The sequence below is a fragment of the Ascidia mentula genome, chromosome 8 (genome assembly GCF_947561715.1).
Source record: "Ascidia mentula chromosome 8, kaAscMent1.1, whole genome shotgun sequence".
NCBI classification, from domain to species: Eukaryota; Metazoa; Chordata; class Ascidiacea; order Phlebobranchia; family Ascidiidae; genus Ascidia; species Ascidia mentula.
This window is the reverse complement of record NC_138573.1, coordinates 9315632-9341233: the sequence shown is the minus strand read 5'-3', so window position 1 is coordinate 9341233 and position 25602 is coordinate 9315632. Positions and strand designations below refer to the sequence as shown.

The 25602-nt window shown below is 36.7% G+C and overlaps 7 protein-coding genes across 10 annotated transcripts; 4 read left to right on the top strand and 3 right to left on the bottom strand.

Moving 5' to 3' along the window:
* Positions 1-832: 832 nt before the first annotated feature.
* LOC145912320 (general transcription factor IIE subunit 2-like) lies at positions 833-2248 on the top strand. The gene has a single exon (XM_082999745.1). The coding sequence runs from the start codon at positions 1300-1302 to the stop codon at positions 2149-2151; it is 852 nt and encodes a 283-aa protein (XP_082855871.1). The 5' UTR covers positions 833-1299; the 3' UTR covers positions 2152-2248.
* A 34-nt stretch (positions 2249-2282) lies between these two features.
* Positions 2283-3158, top strand: LOC145912319 (protein limb expression 1 homolog). The gene has a single exon (XM_082999744.1). The coding sequence runs from the start codon at positions 2283-2285 to the stop codon at positions 3156-3158; it is 876 nt and encodes a 291-aa protein (XP_082855870.1).
* A 318-nt stretch (positions 3159-3476) lies between these two features.
* On the top strand, positions 3477-9113 carry LOC145912316 (DNA-binding protein SMUBP-2-like). Of its 4 annotated transcripts, none has more exons than XR_014403289.1 (19): positions 3477-3612; positions 3772-3896; positions 3956-4145; positions 4420-4529; positions 4900-5063; positions 5222-5300; positions 5355-5506; positions 5567-5714; positions 5814-5988; positions 6128-6307; positions 6533-6620; positions 6871-6996; positions 7083-7154; positions 7214-7380; positions 7444-7579; positions 7634-8108; positions 8223-8526; positions 8595-8713; positions 8792-8932. XR_014403289.1 is itself a non-coding variant. In XM_082999740.1 (19 exons), exons 1-19 carry the CDS (start codon positions 3503-3505, stop codon positions 8984-8986), a joined length of 3129 nt encoding a protein of 1042 aa, XP_082855866.1. In that variant the 5' UTR covers positions 3477-3502; the 3' UTR covers positions 8987-9113. The 4 variants fall into 4 exon arrangements, 2 of the variants coding, with proteins under 2 accessions (XP_082855866.1, XP_082855867.1); XR_014403288.1 differs by having other exon boundaries at positions 8592-8713; XM_082999740.1 differs by having other exon boundaries at positions 8223-8503; positions 8558-8713; positions 8792-9113.
* Positions 9114-11718: 2605 nt separating this feature from the next.
* Positions 11719-12457, bottom strand: LOC145911752 (uncharacterized). The gene has a single exon (XM_082999180.1). The coding sequence runs from the start codon at positions 12288-12290 to the stop codon at positions 11775-11777; it is 516 nt and encodes a 171-aa protein (XP_082855306.1). The 5' UTR covers positions 12291-12457; the 3' UTR covers positions 11719-11774.
* Positions 12458-13440: 983 nt separating this feature from the next.
* On the top strand, positions 13441-18334 carry LOC145911030 (uncharacterized). Its single transcript, XM_082998264.1, has 14 exons — positions 13441-13600; positions 13681-13854; positions 13914-14015; positions 14400-14497; positions 14612-14758; positions 15174-15290; positions 15355-15487; positions 15783-15992; positions 16542-16713; positions 17121-17234; positions 17291-17438; positions 17683-17831; positions 17893-18005; positions 18182-18334. Exons 1-14 carry the CDS (start codon positions 13479-13481, stop codon positions 18330-18332), a joined length of 1950 nt encoding a protein of 649 aa, XP_082854390.1. The 5' UTR covers positions 13441-13478; the 3' UTR covers positions 18333-18334.
* An 86-nt stretch (positions 18335-18420) lies between these two features.
* Positions 18421-21379, bottom strand: LOC145911032 (stabilizer of axonemal microtubules 4-like). The gene is made up of 10 exons (XM_082998265.1): positions 21049-21379; positions 20810-20966; positions 20528-20656; positions 20281-20341; positions 20077-20189; positions 19817-19977; positions 19621-19759; positions 19366-19517; positions 19079-19243; positions 18421-18951 (listed from the first exon to the last, which is right to left on the bottom strand). The coding sequence occupies exons 1-10, from the start codon at positions 21270-21272 to the stop codon at positions 18837-18839; spliced, it is 1416 nt and encodes a 471-aa protein (XP_082854391.1). The 5' UTR covers positions 21273-21379; the 3' UTR covers positions 18421-18836.
* Positions 21380-22553: 1174 nt separating this feature from the next.
* On the bottom strand, positions 22554-25346 carry LOC145910710 (sulfide:quinone oxidoreductase, mitochondrial-like). The gene is made up of 10 exons (XM_082997905.1): positions 24915-25346; positions 24691-24861; positions 24551-24604; positions 24245-24439; positions 24105-24194; positions 23923-24042; positions 23522-23705; positions 23397-23463; positions 23112-23291; positions 22554-22903 (listed from the first exon to the last, which is right to left on the bottom strand). Exons 1-10 carry the CDS (start codon positions 25107-25109, stop codon positions 22843-22845), a joined length of 1317 nt encoding a protein of 438 aa, XP_082854031.1. The 5' UTR covers positions 25110-25346; the 3' UTR covers positions 22554-22842.
* Positions 25347-25602: the final 256 nt, after the last annotated feature.

Here is a 25602-nt window from a genome sequence, read left to right as displayed (position 1 = left end):
GAAGTTGTGTGGTGATACCCTCATTAACTAGTGATCCACCGAAACAGCAATTTTTTTTGTTGCCAAATAAATCCGGCCGAATATACCGAAACTAATTTTAGTACCCATCTCTTTAAACGCAATAAATTTAAACAAAACATGTGCTGGATTGGATCTAATCGTAATTTTTCACAATTTCGATGACAATAAACAAATAAAACGAGCACAATCGAAACTTTTTTACTGCATGCAACGCTGATACGCAAAGTTTGGTATGGATGGAATCTATGGGGCGCCGTTTTGAAAAAATTATCTTGCCGCAACATAAAGCTAAGCAACATAAACTTACCGTATTTTACGGACCATAAAGCGCACCTGATTATAAGGCGCACTGTCAATAAATTGCTTTGATTAGTTTTTTGTTCATACATAAGGCGCACCGGGCTATAGAACGCAACGTATTTTAAGGAGTATGGGTTACCGTATAAAGCTCATTAAACAAAAACTTGTTACGTAGTAAATGTAAGCAAGTCACAACAGTATGAATATCACAGTTGCTAGTTGCTTTTACCGTAGTTTATTGTGTAAGACGGTGGTTTATTTATAATAGTTTCGGGACTGGTTTTGAGTGTAGGCAATAAAGCACTACTTGATCCATACATTAGGCGCACCGGCTTATAAGGCGCACGATCAATTTATGAGGAAAAAAAGGATTTAAGTTGCGCCTTATGGTCCGTAAAATACGGTAGCTATCTTGCCGCAACTTAGCTCGAGCGGCAACATAATTTTTTCCCCTAGTAATTACATTTGCATCAGTCAGTGCCCAGTGGAGTGTGTTAGCCGCGTCAAGAGGTTTGTCAACTGGCGTTTCTTCGTCAACTGTAGGATCCCTCTGATCCCTTCAGTTGATTGTAATTGTGTATCAAGAGAAAAAAAGTAGTTACATCGGAAATGATGGCGTCATATTTCAGTCCATGGTTGCGCAAGCAAACTTTCCAAGTCGCAGGGTTGAATTCAGCTGAGACGCTAGTCCCATCCCATTTTGTTTTGTAAAAAATTTTGTTTGACAAAAACTGTTACACACAATTAAGCAAAATCGATGGGGTGATGAAGTTATAATTTAGAATCATAACTCTGTGCCATAGTAAGAAAGCACATGGTTTGGTTTTAAGTAAAAATGGTATCTATATATGTTTTCATCATCCTTGGATTGTCATGCTTGTTGGCAAGCTTTAATAAATATTGCCAAAAAAAACAAAACAATATTTTTTTTTTACTCATTTTAATGTTTTCAAGATCTAAGGGAATTAAAAGTACAACATGGATCCAAGTTTACAGAGACAGAGAGAAGCTTTTAAGTCAAGGGCTTTGTCTTTACCTGTTGTTGAAAGAAAGACAGTGAAACCAGCAAAACCAAGTGCAATTACTGTATCACAAAAAACAACAAAATCAAGTATTTCATCATCCAGGCCTAAATCATATACTCCCCATTCTAATATTAACAAACACAAGTTTGCACTTTTAGCCCAGATTGTTAATCACATGAAAAGTCGTCATCAAAATGGGGATACTCATGCACTAACCCTGAATGAAATACTTGAAGAAACACATCAAGATGAAACAATATCGATGGTCCACAAAAACTGGCTTCAAAGTGAAGCACTTTTAAATAACCCCAAAATTGATGTTGTAAATGATGGAACTGTTTCAGAAGTTAAATTTGCATTTAAACCGAAATATTATCTTAAAGACAAAAAAGCTTTGTTAAAAAAACTGGACAGGCATGATCAAAGGGGTCTTGGTGGCATAATGTGGGATGACATTGAAGAAGGTTTACCCCGAGCAAAAAAGGCAGTAAAGGCATTAAAGGATAAAGTTCTGTTTGTTACAAGACCAGACAAAAAGCAGATAGTGTTTTATAATGATCGAAGTTGTGAAATTAATATTGATGAAGAGTTTCAAAAAATGTGGAGAAGTGTACCTGTGGACTCCATAGATGACAACAAGATTGAAGAATATTTAAATACTCATGGAATTGCGTCAATGCAAGACAAAGTTGCTGTGAAGCCAGTTGTGCAAAAACGAAAGAAAACAAACAGAAAGAGAAAATTTAAAGCTCATAATGATCATTTGGATAACGTTCTCAAGGACTATTCTGGTGCAAAAAAATAGCCATGTTTTAAACCACTGTTTTCACTAACATTAAAAGTGCACATGCGGAATGTAATAAGTTAGCATTGAACCATACAGTTTGCATTTTTTGTTATCTATGTTACTTATTTTGTTGTAATGCATTGCAAAAAATGAAAAATATTTTGAAGTATACATTTCTTTGCTGTACAACATTTTTTTTGTTTTTAGCCACAATGTTACAGGAACCTAAGGGCACAGTGCTTCTGGAGGCTGTTAATGCGATTGTCAATAGTTTTAAAAAGCACTCTGACCAGTCTAAAGATGATGTAAATGTTGTGGAAGCTCTTCAAGAGTTTTGGCAAATGAAGAATGCCAGAGGTGCCGCACTGCCTAATGGTTCAACAATATTTTATGATGTGGAATTGAACCCATTAGAGATGTATGTTTGTTATGTGACATTACCAGGGGGGAGTTGCTTTGGTTCTTTCGAGCTGTGCGATAACAAAGAAAAAGCTAGACAAAGTGCTGCCAAAATTGCTTTGGTTAATTCTGTGTTTAATGAGCACCCAACAAGCAAAATAAGTCCCTCATTTATTAAAAAGGCCACTATTCAAGCGTCGCAGTCATTTAAAGAGGTGTGTCAAAGCCACAATGATTGTGAAAGGGCACTGACTGCATTGAAAGAAATGCTAAAAGCTCAATTGAATGGCAATTTGCTGAACTTTCAAGAAATGATGTCTGTTTTTCAACTGTTGCACTGGAATGGAAGTCTTGTTGCGATGAAGGACCGTTGTTGTTCACGCAGTGAAGTTACACAGCATTATATAAATCGATCCATTGATGATGATATGAGAAACCAAATGGCACAGGATTGGGCATCAAGAGAGGAGAAATCATCTGGATTATTAAAAAAAGAATTGGAGGTTTGTCAACAAGAAGTTGCTGCAGCTCGTCAAGCTGGTCAGGAATTGAGGTTTCAAAAAGAAAAGGTGCAAATTCTTGTCCTTGCGAGCAACTTGGTTTCAAAAAACAGTTCTATCAAATAGTAAACAAAAGAGTTAAATTGTGAAATGATGTATAATTACTGTTCATATATATTTCCTTTGTTGTAATGAATGTTATCTTTATCTATAAATACTAAACTAAAACACTGCAATTTACACCAGATTTTGAATAAAGAACCAAATTTTTTATTGTTCATATGCCAAGGTTTTTATTTTTGTCGTCAGTGTACTCATGTCTACTGTTTGGGAACTTATTTTTATTATCACTGTAAGATTGTGCCTTCTAACTAACATGTGCACTTCGTAGTAACATTGCAATTTTGTTTAAATTATTATGTTTGTACAGTAAACTGTAATATATGCTTGTGTAATAATAACAATAAAACATGGAGGAGTTTGTGACAAATCAGCTGGAACTTTTGTCAGAAGAACACGAAGCCGAAATAACTGAAAATATGAGTGGAAATTCTGGTGTCCCTTTACAAATTTTAAAAAGGTTGGTTGTTTTCATTTAAAAAAAACAGTTGTTTTTGTGTGCATTCTAGAAGTGGTAATTTAAGTTGATATGATGTTTCCTGCAAGTGGACAACATGCTTTTTCCATGAATACAGAAATTACTTGTAAAATAGCCTTTTCAAATTTTAGCTTTTTGCAGAAAAGGTTTTTGCTTATCAAAGTTGAGGATAGCAGAATTGAAAACTGGGCTTTACGGAAGAACAGTCGCAACATTTTCTTTGAAAGCTGCAGACAATGTTATTCCAAGCAACACCTTTTCTTCAGGTTATTTTAAATATTAATATATCAGTTTTAAGTTTTCCATAGTTCTGTGTTGTTTACAGGTGACATAGTCCAAATTCGGCAACCAGTAAATCAATCAATTTCAGCAACAAATGGTGTTGTGTTATCAGTAACAATAAAACAACTTGTTATTGCTTTTGATGGTAATGAGATCAGAGACACTCTTGATGTATTGTTGTCCAAAGATAATTCTATTACTTTGGTAAAAGTTGCAAGTGAAGTAACATACAGGTTTGGTTTTGTGTTTATTATTTATTGGATATGGATTTGTGTAAAGGTTTGAATGGAAATAATAGTTCTTCTATTTTAAAGTTGTTGAGTAAAACTTTGAAAGTCGATCTTTTAGACAGCTGTTTTAAAGATGTTTTTATTATTAGCAGAAAACATATTTCGTTCTAAAAAGGGCATCATCTATTTCAAAGTAATATTTTAAACATAAAATGATTTAACTGGTATGTTACCCATGGTAAGAACATTCATCAATAATCAAAATGTTTTTTTAAAGACGTTTAAAGCATGCAATGGAAGATTTAAAAAAGGTATCTGATGGACCATCACAACATTTAGTGGATGTTTTGTTTGGTGTAACTGATGTCAATTCAACAAATATTTCAGGTTTGTAGTTGCCTATTGTTAGTGTGGAAATTTTCTGCCAACCCAGAATCTTGTTTGTTGTTAAATTGAGTGTAATTACAAAGCTAGATGTAGTGAAGTGCTTCTCGTTTACAGCCCGAGGCAAAATTTACATAGTATTGTCCACAGCTTCTCTAAATTGCAGAATAAGAAGCATTTTCCAAAACAATAATTCAAACACTTTAATTTAACATCATTTTGTGATAGGCTGTGGTATGTAGTAGTTATGGTACTGAATTTTGAGGTATTGTTGCCTAGTTGTTGTGTAAATATTTACTATTCTGTTCTATGATTTTTTTTATTTTTGCCATAAGCTTTCAAAAACTAATAACCATTAGAATTTTTTTTGTAGAAGAACTTGATTTCTTCAATCCAAATCTTAATCATAGCCAGCAGGAAGCTGTGAAACTTGCATTATGTCAGAATGAATTGGCTATTGTACATGGACCTCCTGGAACGGGGAAAACAACAACTGTTGTGGAAATTATTGCCCAACTGGTTAATAAAGGGAAAAAAGCAAGTAATTTTTGCTGTGTCTATAAAATAAACTTGTTTTCATTTCTGATTAGAAAAGGTATGGCAACTGCAAGTAAAATATATTTATTGATTTGATATGATTTGGGTGCGTTTGTATTTACCCCACGCCATTTTCTGAAGATGTTAAATATGTTTAGATTTTAGCATGTGCACCATCCAACATAGCTGTGGACAACCTTGTTGATAAACTTTTAGATTTAAAAGTTTTTAAAACTGGTGAGTGTATTTTGACCTAATGTATTGCTTTAAACTTTAAACAAGCATTTATAGGCAATAAAAAAAAGCTTAAAGTTGTTCGTATCGGTCATCCAGCTCGCATTAAAAAACAACAGCTATATAATGTTTCACTTGATGCTCTGGTTTCTCACTGCGACGCAGCAGCTATTGTTCGTGATGTTCGATTGGATATTGAAGCAGTACATGTAAGCTGTGAAATGTAAATTATGAATTTTGTAATATGTAATATGTGTTATGTGGGACAGAGCAAACTTCGCAAGAGGCCAGACAAAGGAACTGTGCAGAGGCTGCGTAGAGATCGTAAAGAGTTGTATGCGGAACTTGCACACAGGGAAAAACAAGTGCTGCATGAAATACTGACATCTGCAGATGTAGTTCTTTCCACTAATGTTGGTAAGCCCACGAACCTTTTGTAAACAAACCATCACAGACAGCCATACACCAGTAGTTGTTTTCAGCATTATATGTATATATATATGCTTTCCATATTAGGTGCTCATCCAAAAGGTCCCTTAAAACATATAAAAGAAGATCACTTTGATGTGGTGGTTATTGATGAATGTGGCCAAGCTCTGGAAGCTTCTTGTTGGATTCCCTTACTAAACAAAAGAAAATGTGTCCTAAGCGGTGACCACCTTCAGCTGCCACCCACAATTATTTCAAAGAAGTAAGAAAATTCGTCTGGTTTTGGTTGGATTCCACTTCACATAATTCTTACAAAAGCTGCTTTTGGTAGAAGTGAATAAATCCAATCCTTAAAACCAAGTAATGTTGTTCCCTTTTTATCTGAAATCTATTCATGTCAGAGCTGCAAATAAGGGGCTGTCAGTAACCTTGTTGGAACGTTTGTGCAAATTGCACCCAAAATCTGTTGTGATGCTTGTTGAACAATATAGAATGCACAAAACTATCATGGAATGGGCATCTTGCCAAATGTATGATGGAAAGTTAATTGCCAGCAAATCAGTTGCAACTCACTTGCTGAGGTTTGTAGATTTTAATTTACATACAAAGTTTATACGCAATGCTTGTTTATGGTTGTTGTTTTCTATTGCAAAATAACTCACATTGCTTAGGCTGTGGCACCAAAAATACCTAAAATAGGGTATATATATTAATAAAGCCAGTATCCAAAGTGTTTACGCACAAAACACTTAAAAAAATATATTTGATCCCTTTCTAAATTTCTAATATACTATTATGTTTGTCAGTGATATGCCTAATGTAACCAGCAATGAAGATACCTCATGTCCAATGTTGCTTATAGATACTGCTGGGTGTGACATGGTCGAATGCGAGGTATGCTTTTGTTACTAATTGTGTGTATATGTAGAATAAATTGTTTTCAAAAAACGCCGTATGGTCAAAAAAGTGCAAACCGTATATTTACATATGTAAAAATAGTTAAATGTATTTTAAACAAAACACCATAGCTCCTTACAGCTCCACAAACAGTAGCAACTGCCCATGCCCACAAGGTCAAAAGCACTAGGTCAAGAAGGTCACACTGGGAAAAAAAGTAGTAGAGTATTTTATGTTTGGTTGTTAGTCGGAGTTGAGTGACTCTAAAGCGAATAAAGGTGAAGCAAGGATTGTTCATCAACATGTTACAAATCTTGTAGAAGCGGGAGTTTCTCCAGACAAAGTTGCTGTTATTTCTCCATACAGATTGCAGGTATATGAATGTGGGTGTACTCTATAGGCTACTTGTATTTAATGTCTAAAGCATGAAACGTTAGGATGGAATTTGTGTTGTTATAGGTAGAGATACTGCGTAAAATGTTGCATCCCAAATATTCTGCAATAGAAATCCAATCCGTTGATGGCTTCCAGGTAAATCATGACAGTATTTACTTGACCATGTGCAAATTTTGTTAATTTTTTGATTCAAGGGGAGAGAAAAAGAGGCAATTGTTTTATCCCTTGTAAGATCAAACGACAAACGTGAAATAGGGTTTCTGGCTGACAACCGAAGACTTAACGTCGCCATTACTCGTGCACGGCGTCACCTGGCGGTTGTTTGTGATACTGCTACGGTTAAAAATCATGGCTTTGTTAAGTATGTGCCATGAAGCACAATCCAAGTTAAGAGGCGTAAAAGATAACAAAAAATATTGTTCAGGTCTTTGATCGATTACATCACACAACAAGGGGAAGTTAAAACTGGGTTCGAATACTCGGACGAAGATGTAGTTAATGTTGATACTCAATGTTTCGCAGGTCTCTTGGTGTCAAAATCTAAAACTTCAAATAACAAGGTAATTAAAGCGTTGGCAGGTATTGTTCCTTAAAACGAAATTTACTATTCCCAGGTGCCGGATGAAGAGGCGTCGTTAAGCGAAAAACCGCCGCCTGTTAACAGGAAAACTCATACTAACACAATCGAAGACCTGAAACGAGGATATTTTAATGCTCTGAAGCAATTTCAGTTGCTGGGAAACAATGTCAGCGATCTTAATTTATCAATTGAAGGCTCGCTTTCTGCTCTTAATGCCTCATATCACGAAGGACAGATCCTCTTTGCAACAAAACTAAATTCGGCAGAGAGAAAAGCGATTCATGAGATATGTGAAGAACTAGCACTAAATCATACGAGTGTTGGTACAGGACATTTTAGGAGAGTTATTGTATCGAATCCAAAAATTACCAATTTATCCAACGTTGCTTCACTGGAAAGGTTGGAACCCGAAACCAATACTACAGAAGTAGAGACTTCCGCAGAGTCGTGCAGCGTAAACTCCGTTAAATCTGAACCAACGGAATGTAAAAGCAACGTTTATGATGGAGGTAATTATAACAGAGTTGTCTGATTTTTTTTCACTAAATTGGTGTTTAGCATATTTGCACTTTGTCTATTTTTATAAGTTATAGAGAGTTAGCATTTTTGTATTGTGTCCATAGATGATTTCCCTGAAAAACACGATTCACTTCCCAATTTTCCAATAAAACTATCTGAACAAGCCACTGACAATATGGAGAGTTCTGTTTCCTACGTCGTTTGTGAAACTTGTGGAAAACGTTTGCCCCAAGCAAATCTGGATCTGCATTTAATGCATTGTGCGCGGGTTATGAAAATGAAAGAGGTCATGAGCTGCTCTACTAAAGAAAACAGCCCGAAAAATCCGCAAATTACGAAGAAGAAACGCGACATTGGTAGAAAGTCCAAACAAAAGCTTGTCAAGGTCCTTTTCTTTATATTTACCAAGTACGTTTAGCTAAAGTTGTTGTATTTTTAGACAAATAAAGATGATGATGACGACATACTTTTAGCAGATGCTATTGCCTCCAACCGTATATGCTGTCATAAAAACTGTGCAGCTAAAGTTACAACTACTGGGCAACTGTGTTCCGTGTGCAAAAAAAACTTTTGTCTTGAGCACTGTATACCTGAGGTAGGTTTGGGGCAATTACAATATTATGGTGGTGTGGTGTATTTTGGTTTCCAGTGCAAATGTTAACTTGTACTACAGGTACACGGTTGTGGTGGCGGGATTCGCTTACAGACAAGAAAGAAGATATCTAAAGGAGTTTTGTACAATGGTGGTGGACTTCCCGATCAAAAACTCTCCGCCGATAAACGTGCTGCGCTTCGTGGCAAACTTTCGAAAAAGGTCAAGTCAATGGAAGATGATAGAAAGTGCGCACACAAAGCGAACACAAAATAATTACGAAAGTGTTCCGATGAATGCAATATTCTTTATTGTTGTTGGAAAAATTTAATGCTCTTCCTACTTTAAAATGTTATGTTCTACAGAATGGTGTTTCATCTATTGTCAGTAAAATACTGCTGGAATATTAATTTGTTGCCGTTGCTCATTAAATTTGGTTAGTATAAATGTAGGTTCCTTGAGAGGTGGTAAAAACGTGCTAGTGGGTGAACTTTTTTCAGGGCCTCCCCGACCCACCTGAGATTAGGTCATGGAAAGCTTCTAACCCACAATAATATTCATACCCACATCCCCCTTGATGCTCCTGCCCGTATACTCTTCAAGGAATAAATAATTGCTTGCATGACAAATCCTCTGATTTACGTCAGCAGATTTTATTTTGAAAAATCGATTTCGCTTATGTAGGTAACCATAAGCATCGTCAGTTTCTGCAAATATTACGTAATAGTAACAATGAAAGCACTAAAATACACACAAAACTCCGCTGCAACTGGAAGTCTTTTCTTCACGCTATCTCCTCAAAGCTCAAACTGTGAACTACAGTGTGGTAGCGAACCTAGTAGGTGATAGCGGAGATAAGGAAAAAACCGCACGCTCAAACGTGGCCGTAAAAACCTGAAGCACAAACGAGTGTACCAGGAGCAATAAATGCGACTAAAAATGGAAGTAATTAGTAAAAGTTAAAATCGAAGTACAATAAAAATCATCTAAATCATTTTCTGAATGTTTATGGATTCTTGCGTCATATGAATCCTATTGGCCTCACAAGCATCTAAAGACTTTGCCGTCGGTTCTTGAACAAATGACACTGAAAAGCAGTTTTCAATGGATGGGCGCTAAGTTGGTGTGCTGTGTTTGTATGTATAATGGTGAAGAAGGGCCGTCTTGACATTCTTACCGATATCGCTTATTGCCCTGTTCCAGTCGGACCGGTGTTGCGTCCAACGGGTGGAAAATTTGTTTTTGTCTGGCCGACGACATATTGTTCTTTACAAGTGCGGCACGTTGCTACGTACATACCAAAATTGACGTTTCATTTACCATGGATTTGTGATCACCATGTTGTCCACATACCGCGCATCTTTTGCAAGGTTAGCTACCTGCAATATTGTTGCAGTCGTTGTTGAGTGCAAGTTGCCTGTAATTTGTTAACAACGTATCCAGTGAAGCCGGACGTTTATAAACAATATGGGCTTGATTGTTCAACTGTTTATCTTTATTTGTAAGTTTTAGAAACAGCGGCAATGCGGTTCCCCAAGCAATAATGGTGTCCGCGAGTTTGTTCTTTATTAGCCGGAAACGATCAGTCCAACTTATGCTTCGTTGATGCTGGCGTAGATAATTTTCTTCGAGAAGCCGGATTTTCTGCATTTGTTTCCGGGTCTCGTTGAGGCGACGTAATCGACAAGCTTCTCCAAGGATAATAGACTTTTGTATATGTTATATGTTTTGGATGGTATGATGAACCATGAAGAAAACAACGTTCCTTTGTCGTATCTTTTACAAACTCTCTTGTGACAAACCCGAAGTTAGATTCAGAATTTGGGAGATGTTACACATCCAAAAATTCCAAAGAGCTGTTCCCCTCTCTGATGTTCATTGTTTGCACAACAGCTCGTAGTCCAACCGATAAAAATGCCGTTGTGAGGCTTAAATTTATGTTTGTCATCGTCTCTTCTCCTGTCGCCATCCTATGTCATCAATAAACCTATTAAAAAGGTGCGCTTTATTGAGCGTGTTTGCAATATATTTGATGACGTAGTAAAGTGCAATGTTGGCAATGGACACAGAATGATTGTCACCCGTGGCAAACCCCACTTTTTGCCGGTATGTGTTGGTTCCAAACTCTACCAGCAAGTTATTTATTGTGTACATGGTAAATTTAACAAGCGTTTGTTGGGCGCACGAACTGTAATTGGAGTGGCGGTGTAGAAATAAAATCTGCTGACGTAAGTCAGAAGCTTGTTGCTTCATTATATACACCAACTATAAAGTAATCAGATAAATAAACAATGCTTAACCGAGGGCTAGATCCCTCTACAGCTATTAAGTAAGTCCTACCATAAACAATCACTTAGTTTATTTCGTGATTACGTATGCAGTGTTCACACAAAATTTTATCGTGAAACGTATGTGGATTATACCAAAAGCCTAATTTAGAGAAAGTTAAACCTTTGTTTTTACTGTTGTTAGATACTGCATTGTGATCAATGATAAAAATCTACAGACCTTATCTGGTTGATGCGGATGTGTTTTTTCAAAAAGGTTACACTGCTTGCACTTGTAAACAACATACACTCATTCTTACATATAGCATGGAGACTTAAAGCGTTGAATGCATTTAACAAAGCGTCAGTTGTTCGTGCAGAATTTTAAATATAAAGTACTGAAGATTGTTTTCGAACAAGAATACGCAAACGACCTTGAGTATTCTATAGTGCCCTAACTTTTCGGGCGACAAATTAGTCACAATGCGGGGTCGTGAACCTATTCGTCTCGTTTTTGTGATGCGGTGTAGGGTTGCCTTCGTCCGCATACATGGGCAGTCAACGAGTTGCCGACTTGCCCAAGGTGCACCTAACCCTTTTTAGCAAACTGATTTTACTATTTGAAAGACACTCTTCGTCACAACAGTGTAACATTCAATACATATTTCATCTTGCAATAGTTTGGAAAAGTCGTTTATCGATAACCCAGCAAAGGACAAAAAACAAACGTTGTAGCTTGGTTTTGCTTTATTTTGTTGTTTGTTTTTCTATAGCATTTGAAACGTGTCGGGCAATTTTTAATTGGGCGTAGTCGTATGAGATCTCCACTTCACAGTATTGGTTGGTGGAATTCCAGTCAAACGTTTCTTGTTGTCGGTCGTACGCGAGAAAAAGTAGCCACACGTCGGTTTTCCAAGACTAGCAAATGGTGCCAACGAATTTACGTTGGTCATCCACATGGCCGCTTTGACACTATCTGGAGGACTGCTAGGTTTTTTCGGTGCAACATCTACCTGGTCTGTGGTTTCGGTGTGCCTTGGTGGCAAGGTTAAGTCGGCGTCTAACTGAAAATTGGTGAGTGCTGGTTTTTCGCCTCCTTGTAAATGCCTGGAGTAGTAGAGATGCATGATATCTTGCTTCTGGTCGACAACAATTCGATTACTAGCATTCATGGGCAACCAAACTGTAGCGAATGGGTTGACTTGGGGTGCCCGAGCATAATAGTTTAGTTTCATGTGAGGCAAAGTTCTTAAACCAACCACACCAACTTGTCCAGCGGGCTCCTTATCGAAGTTTTTTACACTTGCTGACATCTTACTTGATTTCTAATATATTTTTCTCAACGAAGAAGATCTTCGATGGGCACACACGTACAAAGGACAGCTAACTCACAAGGTGATCAAATCATCAAAAAGTAGATTCAGTCAGTTGGTGCACTTACTTTCTACAACCAATCTTGAAATTGTACAACTGTGTCCCAGGTAGTTTGCACCCGCTTATGATATCATAACGGACGTTCATAATGGCCCTTTGTTGTATAAATGTGTCAGATTTCAGCAGGCCGGTTACACGTCTCTCAAAACTTTGTTTTATGGATGTGAAGTCCGTTGAACAAGCGTTATATTAACCCCATAAACGTCAACAAGCACGAAACTGGCTTTGGAAAATGAAAGTGTTCGTCATATTACGCTGGGGTGTAGCCTGGTGACAATTTTATTGGTGCAGGTATTTTGCTGGGCATGACAATAACGTCCTTACCTGTCCTGCATCTATGTATGTCGAACGATTAACTATTTCTTGTTTACACTCACTAATCCTCAATAATTATGTTTATCAAACAACATTCATGTCTTTAAGAGAAAAACAATATTCATGTGCTTATGAGTTAAAAAGACAAGGAAAAAAATTCGCAAAAACTGTGGATTAATGCAACCATAGAATACTAAAACATAGAATAGCCTACTGTTTTAGTATTCTATGATGCAACGGAACATCATCGAGCATTAAATAAAAACACTCCAGACAAATTTAATTAAGCACTGCTTTTAGCTATAATCTCAGATTTACGCCGATTCTTCCAATTTCTGTTTAATTCCTATTAAGCGATTCCGGAAATCACTCCCCTCATTCTAGCCCTACAATCGCAACGATATCCACCTTTTGCAACGATTCCACAATATTTCACAGGGCAAAAGTGCACGCAAGACAGAGTGAGCCCTTTCTAGGTGTGCTTTACACCTATGTTTTCTTAGACACTGGCGATGCTTTTTAGCGAAATATATTTGTCTTGCATAAAAAGGTAACAAATTTTAACTGAGAAAACATATTTTCCATAAATGTGGTCTTTTCTTTTTAATGCATTATTTCGTCACAATATCAAGTATTACAGAAACGCAAGGTAGAAGCAACAAACTGATTATAGAAACCTGGACGTTTGTTTGTTTAAAAAGTACTAGGCCGATCTTTCAAGATCCGTATTTATTGACCATTCTTTATTGATCATGTGTGATCAAGTCTTGTCTTTACCAACATGGAATCAGCACAAGATTTCTCCTACGTACCTCAGCACAAACCTGATGACCCCACTTCAAATTCCATTTCGTGACACAGTACCAAGGAGCCAGTAAGCTTTTGTGTCTTTAGTTTTACGTTCAGTACAATTAAGTGGCAACTAATATTTGTAATAATTATTTCATGTTTTAGTATTATAGCTGAAGGAACCGGGCGCCGTTTCCCTCGTTTGGAATGGGGTTCTTTTATGGTGGATTACGGTGGAATTGGCAAATTGTCGTTTTTGGGAAAGACGAAAAACCAGTATCGAGAACTGTTACTTCCTAGAAGTCATAGGCATTACTTGTCGAGTTGTGGAAAAATGATGTAAGTTGTGTAATGATGATTGTTTCTGCTGAACGCCATTCGCTCTTATTTTTCTGCAGCCACGGAGTAGTACAACCAAGCAAAATTACATGCTTATTAAAGAGCAAGTTAAGACAAAACGATGAATTTATTGTGCAACCGTGTCGGTGCAAAGAAAGGGCGTAAGTTATTTAGCATAATAGGCTAATAATAATAGCATTTTATAGAATAAAAATGAAAAAATGCGCACAATAAAAACCCTTCCCCAAATTTGTTCTTTGGCTTCAAAAAGTATGATAGTAAATATGGCAGCCAAATTGGATAGACCCTATAAAACTTTTCAAACATTGTTAAAAATACCTTATTAGATTGGCCATAAAATACGTTGACAAAAAAAGTAAAACAGTTATAAAAGACCGCAAGAATCCAGCCTGTGCTGGTCGGTGGTGACCGACGGATATCGGTCTTTTATATACGCGGCTCTAAAAGGTCGAAAAAACTCCGACAATTCGTTACAAGCAACATTTGAATAGGATGTTGTAATGTCACATGTACTAATATTCCAGCATGATGAAAGAAGAAAATCATTTCATACAAGAACCAAGTTACTCTTCTCATAGATCCAGGAACGCGATGTTTCCACGAAGCCGTGCCCAACATGACAGTAAATGACAAACTTGTGTTTCGTTCACACAAAAATCTATTAAGTAGTGGTAGTGGTAGATTTAATAAGAAAGTTTTGTTAGTTGGCCTAATCAGAATTTACAAAATTATACAGGCCTGGATCCTGTAAAACCGCACGATTTTCGATTAAAAACTCCTTTAAGCGACATAACACGAAACGAACTGGAAGGTGTTGTTCATCGTAGATACAAAATATCATCATGTGCAAACGACTACCAACAACCATACCCTGTCAGTGCATGTAAGTTTTGTTTAATCGTTTGAGTTCCCATACCATCAAAGGTACCTGAACCGTCGTAGTATGTTATAACATTATTATAATGTCGGTATGAGTGGTTATTTATGTGAGTTGGTATGTGCTTTAACGATGCGAAGTCCCGCAAACTGCATTAATTTTTTAACGTTTGGCCACAATACATCGCAAAAAAAGTCTGTAACAAGCAGACGAAATGTCACAAACCCGTTTATTGGACTACAAAAGAGAAAAAAAAATATCTTGTATAACCTATCTACCGCGTTATGACAACGTTATTTTAGCTAAGAAAGTGTAAATTTGCAACTTTATTACAAAGTGTGCTGTTTATTTACTTGCAAAGCAAAGGCAAAAAAATCAGAAGGGTAACAAATACAACATATAGTGCAAAAATTGTTGTTAGGTACAAAGAATACTGATACGGAGGACAACATTTTGCAGCAGAACTGCGATCAACAGAATTACTATACTTCAAATCGGTGTTCTGGTGAAATTTGTTGTGATAACTGTAAAATAACAGGTATTTGGGTGAAATAATATTAGCTACCTGTAGAAATAGCGCTAACATTTCCTGATAATCATAGGACTTTGGCCATGTTGGCCTGCTGGAAACAATTACATTGTCAGCAACGTCACTGGGCAGATAGTTGAAAAACGTGATGTAAAGTCACTGGATGATTTGAGAGATTATAGGACATACATAATGAATTCTGATAGGTTTGTAGGTTCATTGAATTGATAAATAAGCATTTACAGTGCACTGTTATTCACATTTTCCAGGAATTTGTATAATACTGCTTCTGTTAAGTTAATACCTTCGTAAAGTTTAGGTAGTTAAGACAATGTTACTTATGATAGGCTAGATTATTCGAGTATTGTAAAAAATCTCAAATTCATTAAATAGCATGTGTTGTACAGTTGAAAGTTCAGATCTGTATAATTGATAAACCACTATTCACGTTTCCTAAAAAGCAGTCTAAGTTTGTGAAATCCATGTTTTTTGTGTACATAGTCCAACAAAACAAGTTCATGAATTGAAAGAAGACTCGACAACAAACAAGTTTAAATCATTTGCTGGACCCGATTTTGTTCCTCTACCGTGTGTTGATATCTATGGATGTGGGCCAGGAAAAGTCGGAGGAGGAAACATGGACAAGGAAATTCCACTGAAAACAAAAAGAAGCATTCCAACAGAACATAAACAGTGTCATAGATCCAATAAGTTAGTAGCTTGCAAGACAGTCACTGTAGTCAACGCAAATTGCACAAATGAGACCTAAAGTCGGTCAGTGGTTTCCCTTCCTGGGTTTTACAGGCAATCCTTGTAGCCACATGACCTATGGGTTCCTATAGTTTCGCGGATCTGTGGGATGCTTTTAGGGGCTCCGTGAATGAGTACGAACTGCCTTCTTATTAAAATGTACACACACCTTTCCTTTTTCGGTAATGTAAATTAATTTTAGGTCTTTACTATACTGGTTATGTCATACCCATTTCCACATTCATACAGTTCCACACGAGGTACAGATGAACGAAATACAGGCAAAGGTTTCCGTGACTACCAAAATTTTGGCAACCACTGTAGTTGGTCAAAACAGTGTGCACTGCGAACAAAAGTTTATTATTAGCAAGACAACAGCAAATAATTATATGTTTAGGTGTATTTTCTGTTTCTAATTAAAAAATATGAGTTAAACAGAAAAATACAAAAAAGTCTTATTTTTTTGGCGAAGAGAGTTGGTAACACAATTGTTGGTTTGTTTTTGTGTAGAAAACTCGACGATCATCATCAACCTAAAGACCATCGAAAACTGGGTAAAAATACACCCAGTCCGCCCAAACCTTTTAAAAATCGCCACGAACGGCACTTCAACAACATATTAGGATGCTGGGATCGTAATTTTATTTCAAAAGCAATAAACCTGTCACGGATTGGTGATGAGGTAAACTTTAATGAATATTTTTTTTAAGCCTACATATCTTTTTCTGCCAATAAATGCAATACAACATTAGCGCTAGAGGATTTTTTCATCGCCTTGTTATACAAAACAAACGCACAAATAAATAGAGTTTTAAATTATATTTTATAATTAAGCTCATATAATCAGACAGACAGTTCTAAAGATGCTTAATAGCAGAAAAATATATTTCGCCTTAAAAAAGGCATCATAAGATTCTCCAGAGTGTATAAACAGAAGCAACGTAAAAACCTAAGTGCAAAGTTGTAGCGTGTATTGAAATACATACCGTTATCGATCCATAGCCCGTCAGGGTGGCTTGATTCATTGATTCGGCAAAGTTTACATTACTTGTTTAAGCTTATATATTTATAAAGTGATTATTTCTGTAGAAAATGGCTAGGCTTACGGAAAGAATATCTTCACACGTATGTCCAGATAACGAAAACCACGAAAACGAAAATAGTTACGAAGAATTTGATGAAGACATGTTTACAGAAACTGAAGTAAAAACAACATGCGATGAAGTTAAAAATATGCTGAGAAATGTGTTCATTTACAGACCAACACTTCTGAAAAGAAAACGGATTTAATGATCCAACCGAAGCACGTCTTATTTTGTGACACATCAGAGACGAAGTTTGTGAAACCCAAAGGTTTACCTAATGACGTAAAAAACTTATTTTATACAAAGGCAACCGACGAACAGGGTGAGCGTTTCTCTTGTGCAAACATTGCGAATATATTTAGAAATTTCTTTTTCAGTATCGGTTGTACATATGGTTTGACATTCTTTGAAGCATTTGTAAATGTTATCAGCAAATAATTAAATTCATGTTGATGCTGATTTCGTGGTTTATTAATAAATTGATGGTTTGAAATGCCCTGTTTCTTTTAAAGTATGATTAGCTTATCACTGTTTGTTTGAACATCTTTGAGTTGTAATGTTTGCAGGTGATCACGATTCTCCTGTTAGAGATGGTGGGTCGGTGGTTTCTCTTGAACTCCATCGTGATACTGAAACTGTTTCAAACCTTCTTGCCTCAATAAACGAAGCAGAAAAGCGGAGTGCGGCTAAAACTCCGATACCTTGTATTACGCAGGTGAAACGCTTGTTTACTTTCTTATGTTGGAAATTTTGCTTTTTTACATATTTCATTTTAGCCGGATGGAGAGCTACTAGATCCAACAAAAGACCCAACCAGCGTGTTCTATAGACCCCCAATTAAGTTGCCGCCAGAACCATTGTGGACCACCCTTCCATATGACGGAGACAGGTTAGTCCAGCAAACTTAAACAGATTATTATATCCAGGAATGTAACGGAAGTTGTTTTATACCCGGCTTTGTTTTGTTTTTAACCAGGCAAATAACTGCATTGCGTTGAATCTGCTTGGTGTCCCTTTACCACCTGTAGACATTCAAACAATTTTAATAACACGTTTTTTTCGTAGAATTCCCGACCGTCTTGGTGTTCGCTTTAAAACTGTTGCGTTGAAACGATATCACGCAATTCATCCAGAAACAATTCCTGACCTACGAGACTTTCGTCCCCCCCTTCGCAGAAGCAAATTTCTTGGATATCATACTTCTGTGTTCAGATAACCCGTCAACAGTATACAGTGTTCAATCTGATCAAGTCTTTATAGAATGAATTTATAGATCTACCTTGGCATGACACTAAACAGAGCAAGTTGATAAAATTTGCTGAAAGAAAATTTACAACAGATTGGCGAATGCAAAAATAAAACAAGAAATAAGAAACTGGACTAGTTTTTGCGACATCCTGCAGAATTTATGTTTGATTGTCTGACCAGTGTTGCTATAAAACAAATTTACAACCGACAGAACACAAATAGATTAAGTACGAAGGTAAGCATGAATACAAAACGCATTAGAAAGCAAAGGCAGCCTAAATAATTAGCCAATATAAATGCAGAGAACTGTTTGGAAATAAACCTTGCCAAATTAAAAATATATAAGTTTTCAATTGTTTTATTTTTTGGGTGTAAGTGCCATTGCATAACATTTCCCATTTACCATCATAACTTTAAAACAGTTACGATTTGGGACGAAATAAAAGCTTGAAAACGTTGAAGTAAATGCGGATCACACTTTAAGAGTTGCTGTAGTCAGGGGTGCTTTGGAAGAGTTACTTGCTTGAATAGTCATTTTATGCATGTGAGTTTGATCAACAAAAAACTGGTCGCGCTTCTTTGTGCTCCTATAAAATACACACTGATAAAATTTGATAAACATTGACGAAACTGCTTATAATTTATTGAAGAGAACTACTCCATATTAATTTTAGTAATCTTTAAGCTTCCGCCGAGATAAACAAAATACACCACCTTGCAACATATGGTTGTAATCTTCGCAATCGCTCCTGCATATCTTCAATTCTGCCCATCGAATGAACTTTAAAGTCTCTGCAAAAACCGTCATCTTTTGCTTGCTGTAAGCCGCCCATTACCCAGCCTTCTCTGTCTTGGCCCTGAGGGTTCATATCGTAATGCCTACGACGAAAAGATGTGGTGAACATTTTTATATAAATTACCAAAATAATTTTACAAAACAAAGTTTCTACTTCGAAGAGAGCAAGCAATCGCGAAAACATGGAATTAACATGCGTACTGACCTCATGTTATAGTTTGTTAAGTATCGGGCTGCATCATGGTCCACTGTTTCCAAATATCTGTCGTTATTTCTGCAGTGTCCTGTTAACTCCTGCTCGCCAACATTTTCTTTTCCAAGAAGTTCCTCCTCGGTGACGACAGGTCGCGATTTTCTCTAAAAGTAGAAGCAGATTAACTGCTTTTTCACGCACTAGGAATGATTAACTGCTTTCAAAACAAAGACTGATAAAGCACAATTAGCATTGCATTATTCTCACTAGGAATGTTGCTGAAGTAACAGATCTTGAATTGTGCGGATGGGTTAGATTCAAATACTCGGCTGGATCATTCTTTTTGATACGATCTGCCACTAACTGGGGTACGTCCTTAATTGAAGTGTACGCCTGTCTTTGTGTCCTGCAGACAGTTGTTAAAAAGCGTTGTGTGATTTTCGTAAAAAGTTGAATTTCATACCTGTGCGCGTATAATTTTCTCGGTTGTTCCCGAATAAATCCGCTCTCGTGTGATGAACGCTTTGCAATGTCCGGGAGAGGTTCTTGTCCGTTCGCGTCTTTCCACAATTCAAAGCACGTTTCAGTAATACTTTCGCCTGTGGGTCGGTCAGTAATAGTTCCCTTAAAAATAACACTTTGGTTTATTTCGTGAAAAGGTGTTTAGTAAACAAAAACTATGTTTGCAGGACACCACATTATCCATAAGTGCATTATACGTACTGGTAAATGGTTGGCGTGGACATCATCTGGTCTATAAGTGATAGGTTCAATGTTTTTGTTGTGTGTAAATCCCGAGTCTTCAAGATCCCCAACATCTTTCAAATGTGTGTTTACTGGAAGTGATAAAACAAAATGTATCTGTTTATCTGCAAACCTGTATGGTATATGTTTACAAAAGGGAACGTAAATTAAAGTACAACATACGCGGAGCAGTTGGTTCTCCCAAAAACTTGACTTTAGTTTCACTTTTCATGTATGGAGGTCCCTGAATTTAAAATAAAACTTATCAGCATTAATGTTAGCAACTTGACAACAAAGATGAAGTTATAATTGCTTTTATGTTTTAGAAAGTAAACATCACGTTTCGGCGAAAACGTGCCAAACTTTGCTTTTTCTGATCAAATCCTTACACCGACAACCCCCGAAACCCCCGAAACGATTTCCCATTTACATGATTTTCGTGCTCTTCTTCTACTGGATCTTTTGATTGTATTTTATGAAGAAGTGCTCTGTGACGTGTGGGTATTCCCGGTCGACTCATGGCACCATATCGACGGGTATCGTAGAAATTTTGACGAATCTACAATTTCCGGCAAGTTAAAATGTGCCAGTGCATACAGAAGGATATAGGCTATGTATTAATTTGCAACAGGGTATAAACATCTAGGCTTTTTTGTTATAGTATAGCACCGAAAAAACTTAGGCACATTTCAAACAATTTAATTAATTATACCTCGGCAACAGTTGGCACTGTTAGTGGGCGTTCCCGAATGAACCCACTCTCGTGTTTGTTAATAACCAACTCAGGAAGCGGATCTTTGCCATCTGAACCATGGGCTGCGCGGTAATGGCGTTTGGTTATTGTTTCATAATTGTCTGTCAACAGAAATCTGCAAAACAGTTTGTATAAACCATCTGTTTTTATTTTGTGAGGTTATTTAATTGTTAAAATTGCGAAGTTTGTTTTCCTACCCCATAACCGGATTGTCGAAGTTATCAAGTGATCTTGTATAATAGATCTGCGGTCGAAAATTTGAAGCATAGCCTGTTCCAACCGCCCGTCCTGCCCTTGGATTAAAGTTTTCCCAACCATACTCAGATGCATATCGGGAATGGTAAAACTTGTTGATGCTTGAATCGGCCCCATGACTAACTTTGATATGATCTGTTACAGGTCCTGTTCGTAGCCTAACCATTTTAAACTTTTGTTGCTATCCTTAGTTAGTTAAAACCTAAACAACAGACCTAATCAAATTCATCTAATCAACCGTTCAAGCACTCACTATCAATAGGTGTCTCACATTCGAATTTCTGTACGAGCAGTTGTAAATCAGGTTTAGCCATTTAAAGCTTTTCAACAACAAAGCCCTTTGACAACTTTACCTACGCGAGAAACCGAAGCCAACTGTATTGCCTAGCAACAGGACAGCTGTCGTGGGCGCTCAAGTAGAAAGTACGAAAGCAAACAGAAGCCGACAAACCTTTTTCCTCGTTTTCTCTCGTTGAAACGTTCGGTATCTTCGTGTACACTCGGTAAAAATCTTTGATTTGCAAATTTAATATCTTAACAATACAAATTTTTTGCTGCCAAAACGAAGATAATACATGGGGTTATGTTGTTGCAATTTTGCATGCCTGGCCCTCAGGGGGTCAGTGGACCTAATTGACAAACACTCTGGTCCATAACCTACACATCAGAGCAGTGTGGAGCAAATAGTTTTGATTGAAAGTTCTCACGTGGTTTGTAAGTGATTTTGCGACCACTGAATGAGAAATTTTATGTTCTTGTTTCACCACACATTTGTGGCAAAACCAATAATACACGGTAGAATTTCCACTTTAAAATACACTTTACGATGGTATATCGTTTGTTGTTTATGCTGTTTGCCCAAATATTGTTAAGTTCGGTAACGGTGTAGTGCTACGTAAATCAGTTATGTCGTAATTGTCATTCAAAGTTTTGATGTAAGTAATATGCGCAGCCACCGTGATTGTGCGGTTCGTTTGTTTATTACTGAACAATATCAAAATTTCTGGGCATATAGCGCCGTATGCGGCCTTTTGGGGTTTTACATGACTGCAATGTCGTCAGTACAGGAGCTGCAGGAGACATTTCGATACCACGCAGTACCAGTATAAATATATTGTCCGATGCCGACCTATGCAAAACCCTACTATATGCTTTCGTTTGCGACCTTCTGTTGTGACAAGGAGATAATGCCGGTATCTGCATTATAGTAAGCTTGTTCCCCTATTCTTACACGCATCACACTAAAAGCATCACTTACAGCGTTTTCACGACTACATAACTATATCTCTTAAAACTATACCTTGCATTGGTAAAAATGTGTTGGAGGTAAATTAGTAACACACACACGATCTGTGTACTGAGAGGCATATATTTTACAGGCGCCTAAACGGTTTCCCACATGTTTAATCTTGCAATATTAGCTTTGTGACAGCTATGCAAACTTCAGTGATGTGGGGACGTTTTAAGCAAACGTACTTTATTCTGCGGACGCAAGCATAAAAGGTGATGAATCCTACAAAAAAACACCACAAACAAAGGCACCTACTAAGTTCATTTTTACAATTTGTTGAACAATATTGTTGCAATGAAAAAAATTATGGCAAAATAAACGAAAAAAGAAAATGAAGAACTTTAACCAGACAAAATGCACGATTTCAAGATATTAGCACAAAACCTTTGAAAAGGTGAAGTTTCCAAATTGCTGCTGTTGAAAAACAATGGCCCAGTTCTTTGCATTATCTGGACATACCAAGGTGAAGTATTTTTCTGAAAATTTTGGGGCCACTCCACCTACCCCTGATACAAACAATAACTTGTTAAACAAATGAAGATGTTTTTACTCTAACACAGTTAATATATAATTTACTAAACATTTTATTATGTTATTTAAAAAATCAATAAATAAAATTTTTCAACACTTTATATATGATTCGGACAGCTTCTGGCATATTTGTTTATTCATATAAATTATACTTTCATAATGTTATTGAGGAAAACGACTTACTTCAGCAACATTTGCCAGTATATAAATCTCATAACATCGGCTTTCATGTAATACATTGACCACCTTGGCTTGCCTTGGTTAATGGGAAAAGTCTCTAGTGGCTGAAGATCAAAGTCAAACTCGGCCAGAATACAGGAGTTGTAACCAGTTATCAAAGGACATGAAGTGTAGCCATCATAGCTGAAAATAAATGTCAATAAAATTACGTAAATATATTACATTTTTATTAGTATCAGTTTAACAGTCGGTTTACCAAAACATTAAGTTACCACTGCATTCCATTACCTGGGCACAGCACTACCTCCTGCCCTTACTGCCAAAAGATTTTTGGACAAAATGGCATTTTGACATGCTGGAAAAGAATTTAAAACATAATTATGTATGAAAAAATGTAACATTCAAGCTCATACCAATTGCAGCAGCAGTTTTCGAAGTTGGAATGTTGCTGCAATCACCAAGAGCAAATACATTTGAATACTTCACATGCTGCATTGTTTGTTTGTTGACATCCACAAAACCACTTTCATCGGAGACTTTACTTGACTTCACAACATCCAATGGGGCACATGATGGGGAGACATGCAACATTTCATACTAAAATACAAAGATTGAAAATATGATATGGTATAGTGCTGTTGTTGGTGCCATAAGCATTACAATTCTAGAAGAACTGTCCTTTCGGCAATAAAAGAAATGTAGATTTAATTTAACCGACGTTTTGTTTGATATCAGGAGAGACATTTTCCGGGTTACAGTGCACCAATTCATGTAACCACCCATATTGTAATCTAGTATCTAGGTTTATTCTTACTTTGTATGAAACTGTTTCACCTGGGGTAGATAGCTTTTCAAAGATAGCCTCTTTAGTTTCTGACTTAACTTCAATGAGATTTAAGCCATAGTTTGCAGTAATATCTTTTTCAGCAACCACCTGATTTTTTAAAATCAAACCACAAAGTCATCATCACACAATTGGTAAAAATTATAATTCACCTTATTTAGGGCAGCTGCATATTTCTTGACAGCAAATATTGCCTGACCTGAACTGTTGAACATGATGTTTGCCCTTTGCCTTTTTCCATGCTGTGAAAATTTAATTCAGCAAACATTTTTAGTTGACAAAAAGTACTTACTTTTCTAAAATAAGATTCAGCAAGGTACATGATCTTCTGAGGTGCACCAGGACATTTCAGAGGTGGTTTAGGAAAAGTAAAAATTGCATTTCCTTCCCTAAAGTCTTGAAGGGCAGCAAATGTTTTGTTGACAGTCATTGGTGAGTAATTGCTGCAAACACCAGGTGTTGAAAAAGCATCTGGTAAACCTTTAATCTACAAAGAAATACAAAACATATTATTGAATGGTAAATGTTTTATTTATCATGTCAAAATGCCCTTGTGTTGACAGTACATGTGTGTATACAAAAACAAAGTAAAACTTACATTTTCGAAATTTACTTTAATTCCCAGAGCCACAACCAGATATTTGTAAAATACCTAAATAGAAAGATTTAAAAATACCTAAAGAGTTTCAAGAAAACTGTGTTCAAAATTTACCAAAACCAGTATTTCAGTTAACATACCTTTTCGCCATTTTTCAATGTGACTGAGTTTGCATCAGGATCAATTTCTTTTACTTCATTTTTTATCCAAGTTGCTTTGGGTGGCATAACATCCTCCATAGGTTTAGATGAGGCTGACATTGATTTTGCTCCACCACCAACCAATGTCCATAATGGTTGATAATAGTGAGTCTACAAATTTTGGTTGTAAAAAGACAAGATGTATTCACTATAAATATACATACCTCTGATGGTTCAATTATAGCAACACTGCCCGCTCCAAGTTTGTTACTAAGACGACAACCAACAGATATGCCACCAGCGCCTCCACCAGCAACCACAACCTCATATGTGCTATTATGGTTAGCAAAAATCACCGTTGACGGTGAGCAGTATTTAAATGATCGCGTTAACGCGACGCAACGGAGCAATCCTCTCATGGCTATGGGTGTTTAAAGCATCTACATTAAACACTCAGCGGCTGTGGTTTTGTTCAAGACCCGATTTAATATCCTGTACGTGCACTTTACATGCGATACTCCGCGAAATGATTCAGCAAATATTTTCGTGAAGTTATTCGCTGTGCCTCCATACTTACAGTGTGACAAGTCACGTAGGCGGAAGAAAGGTGCACAATGATTTTAACGATTTTTTTTAATGACCCTATTCTACTTAAGTTAAAACTATCCTTTTGACTCATGTTTAAAAGACGTACACGATGACAAATTTTTTTTGCAAACACGCTTTCTTTGGCTTTGTTTACTTGCATGTTACGCTTCGTTTCAGTTGACCAGTTGCGGGAATTGTGTGCAAATACTTTGAAATTGCACCCATGCTTCATTGCGCAACCCAAAATAATCTTTGTTTGAGGTTTTTTAACGAGGTTGAAATGTTTAGACCCCCATGGGTTAGGTGTGCAAACACGCTATTTCA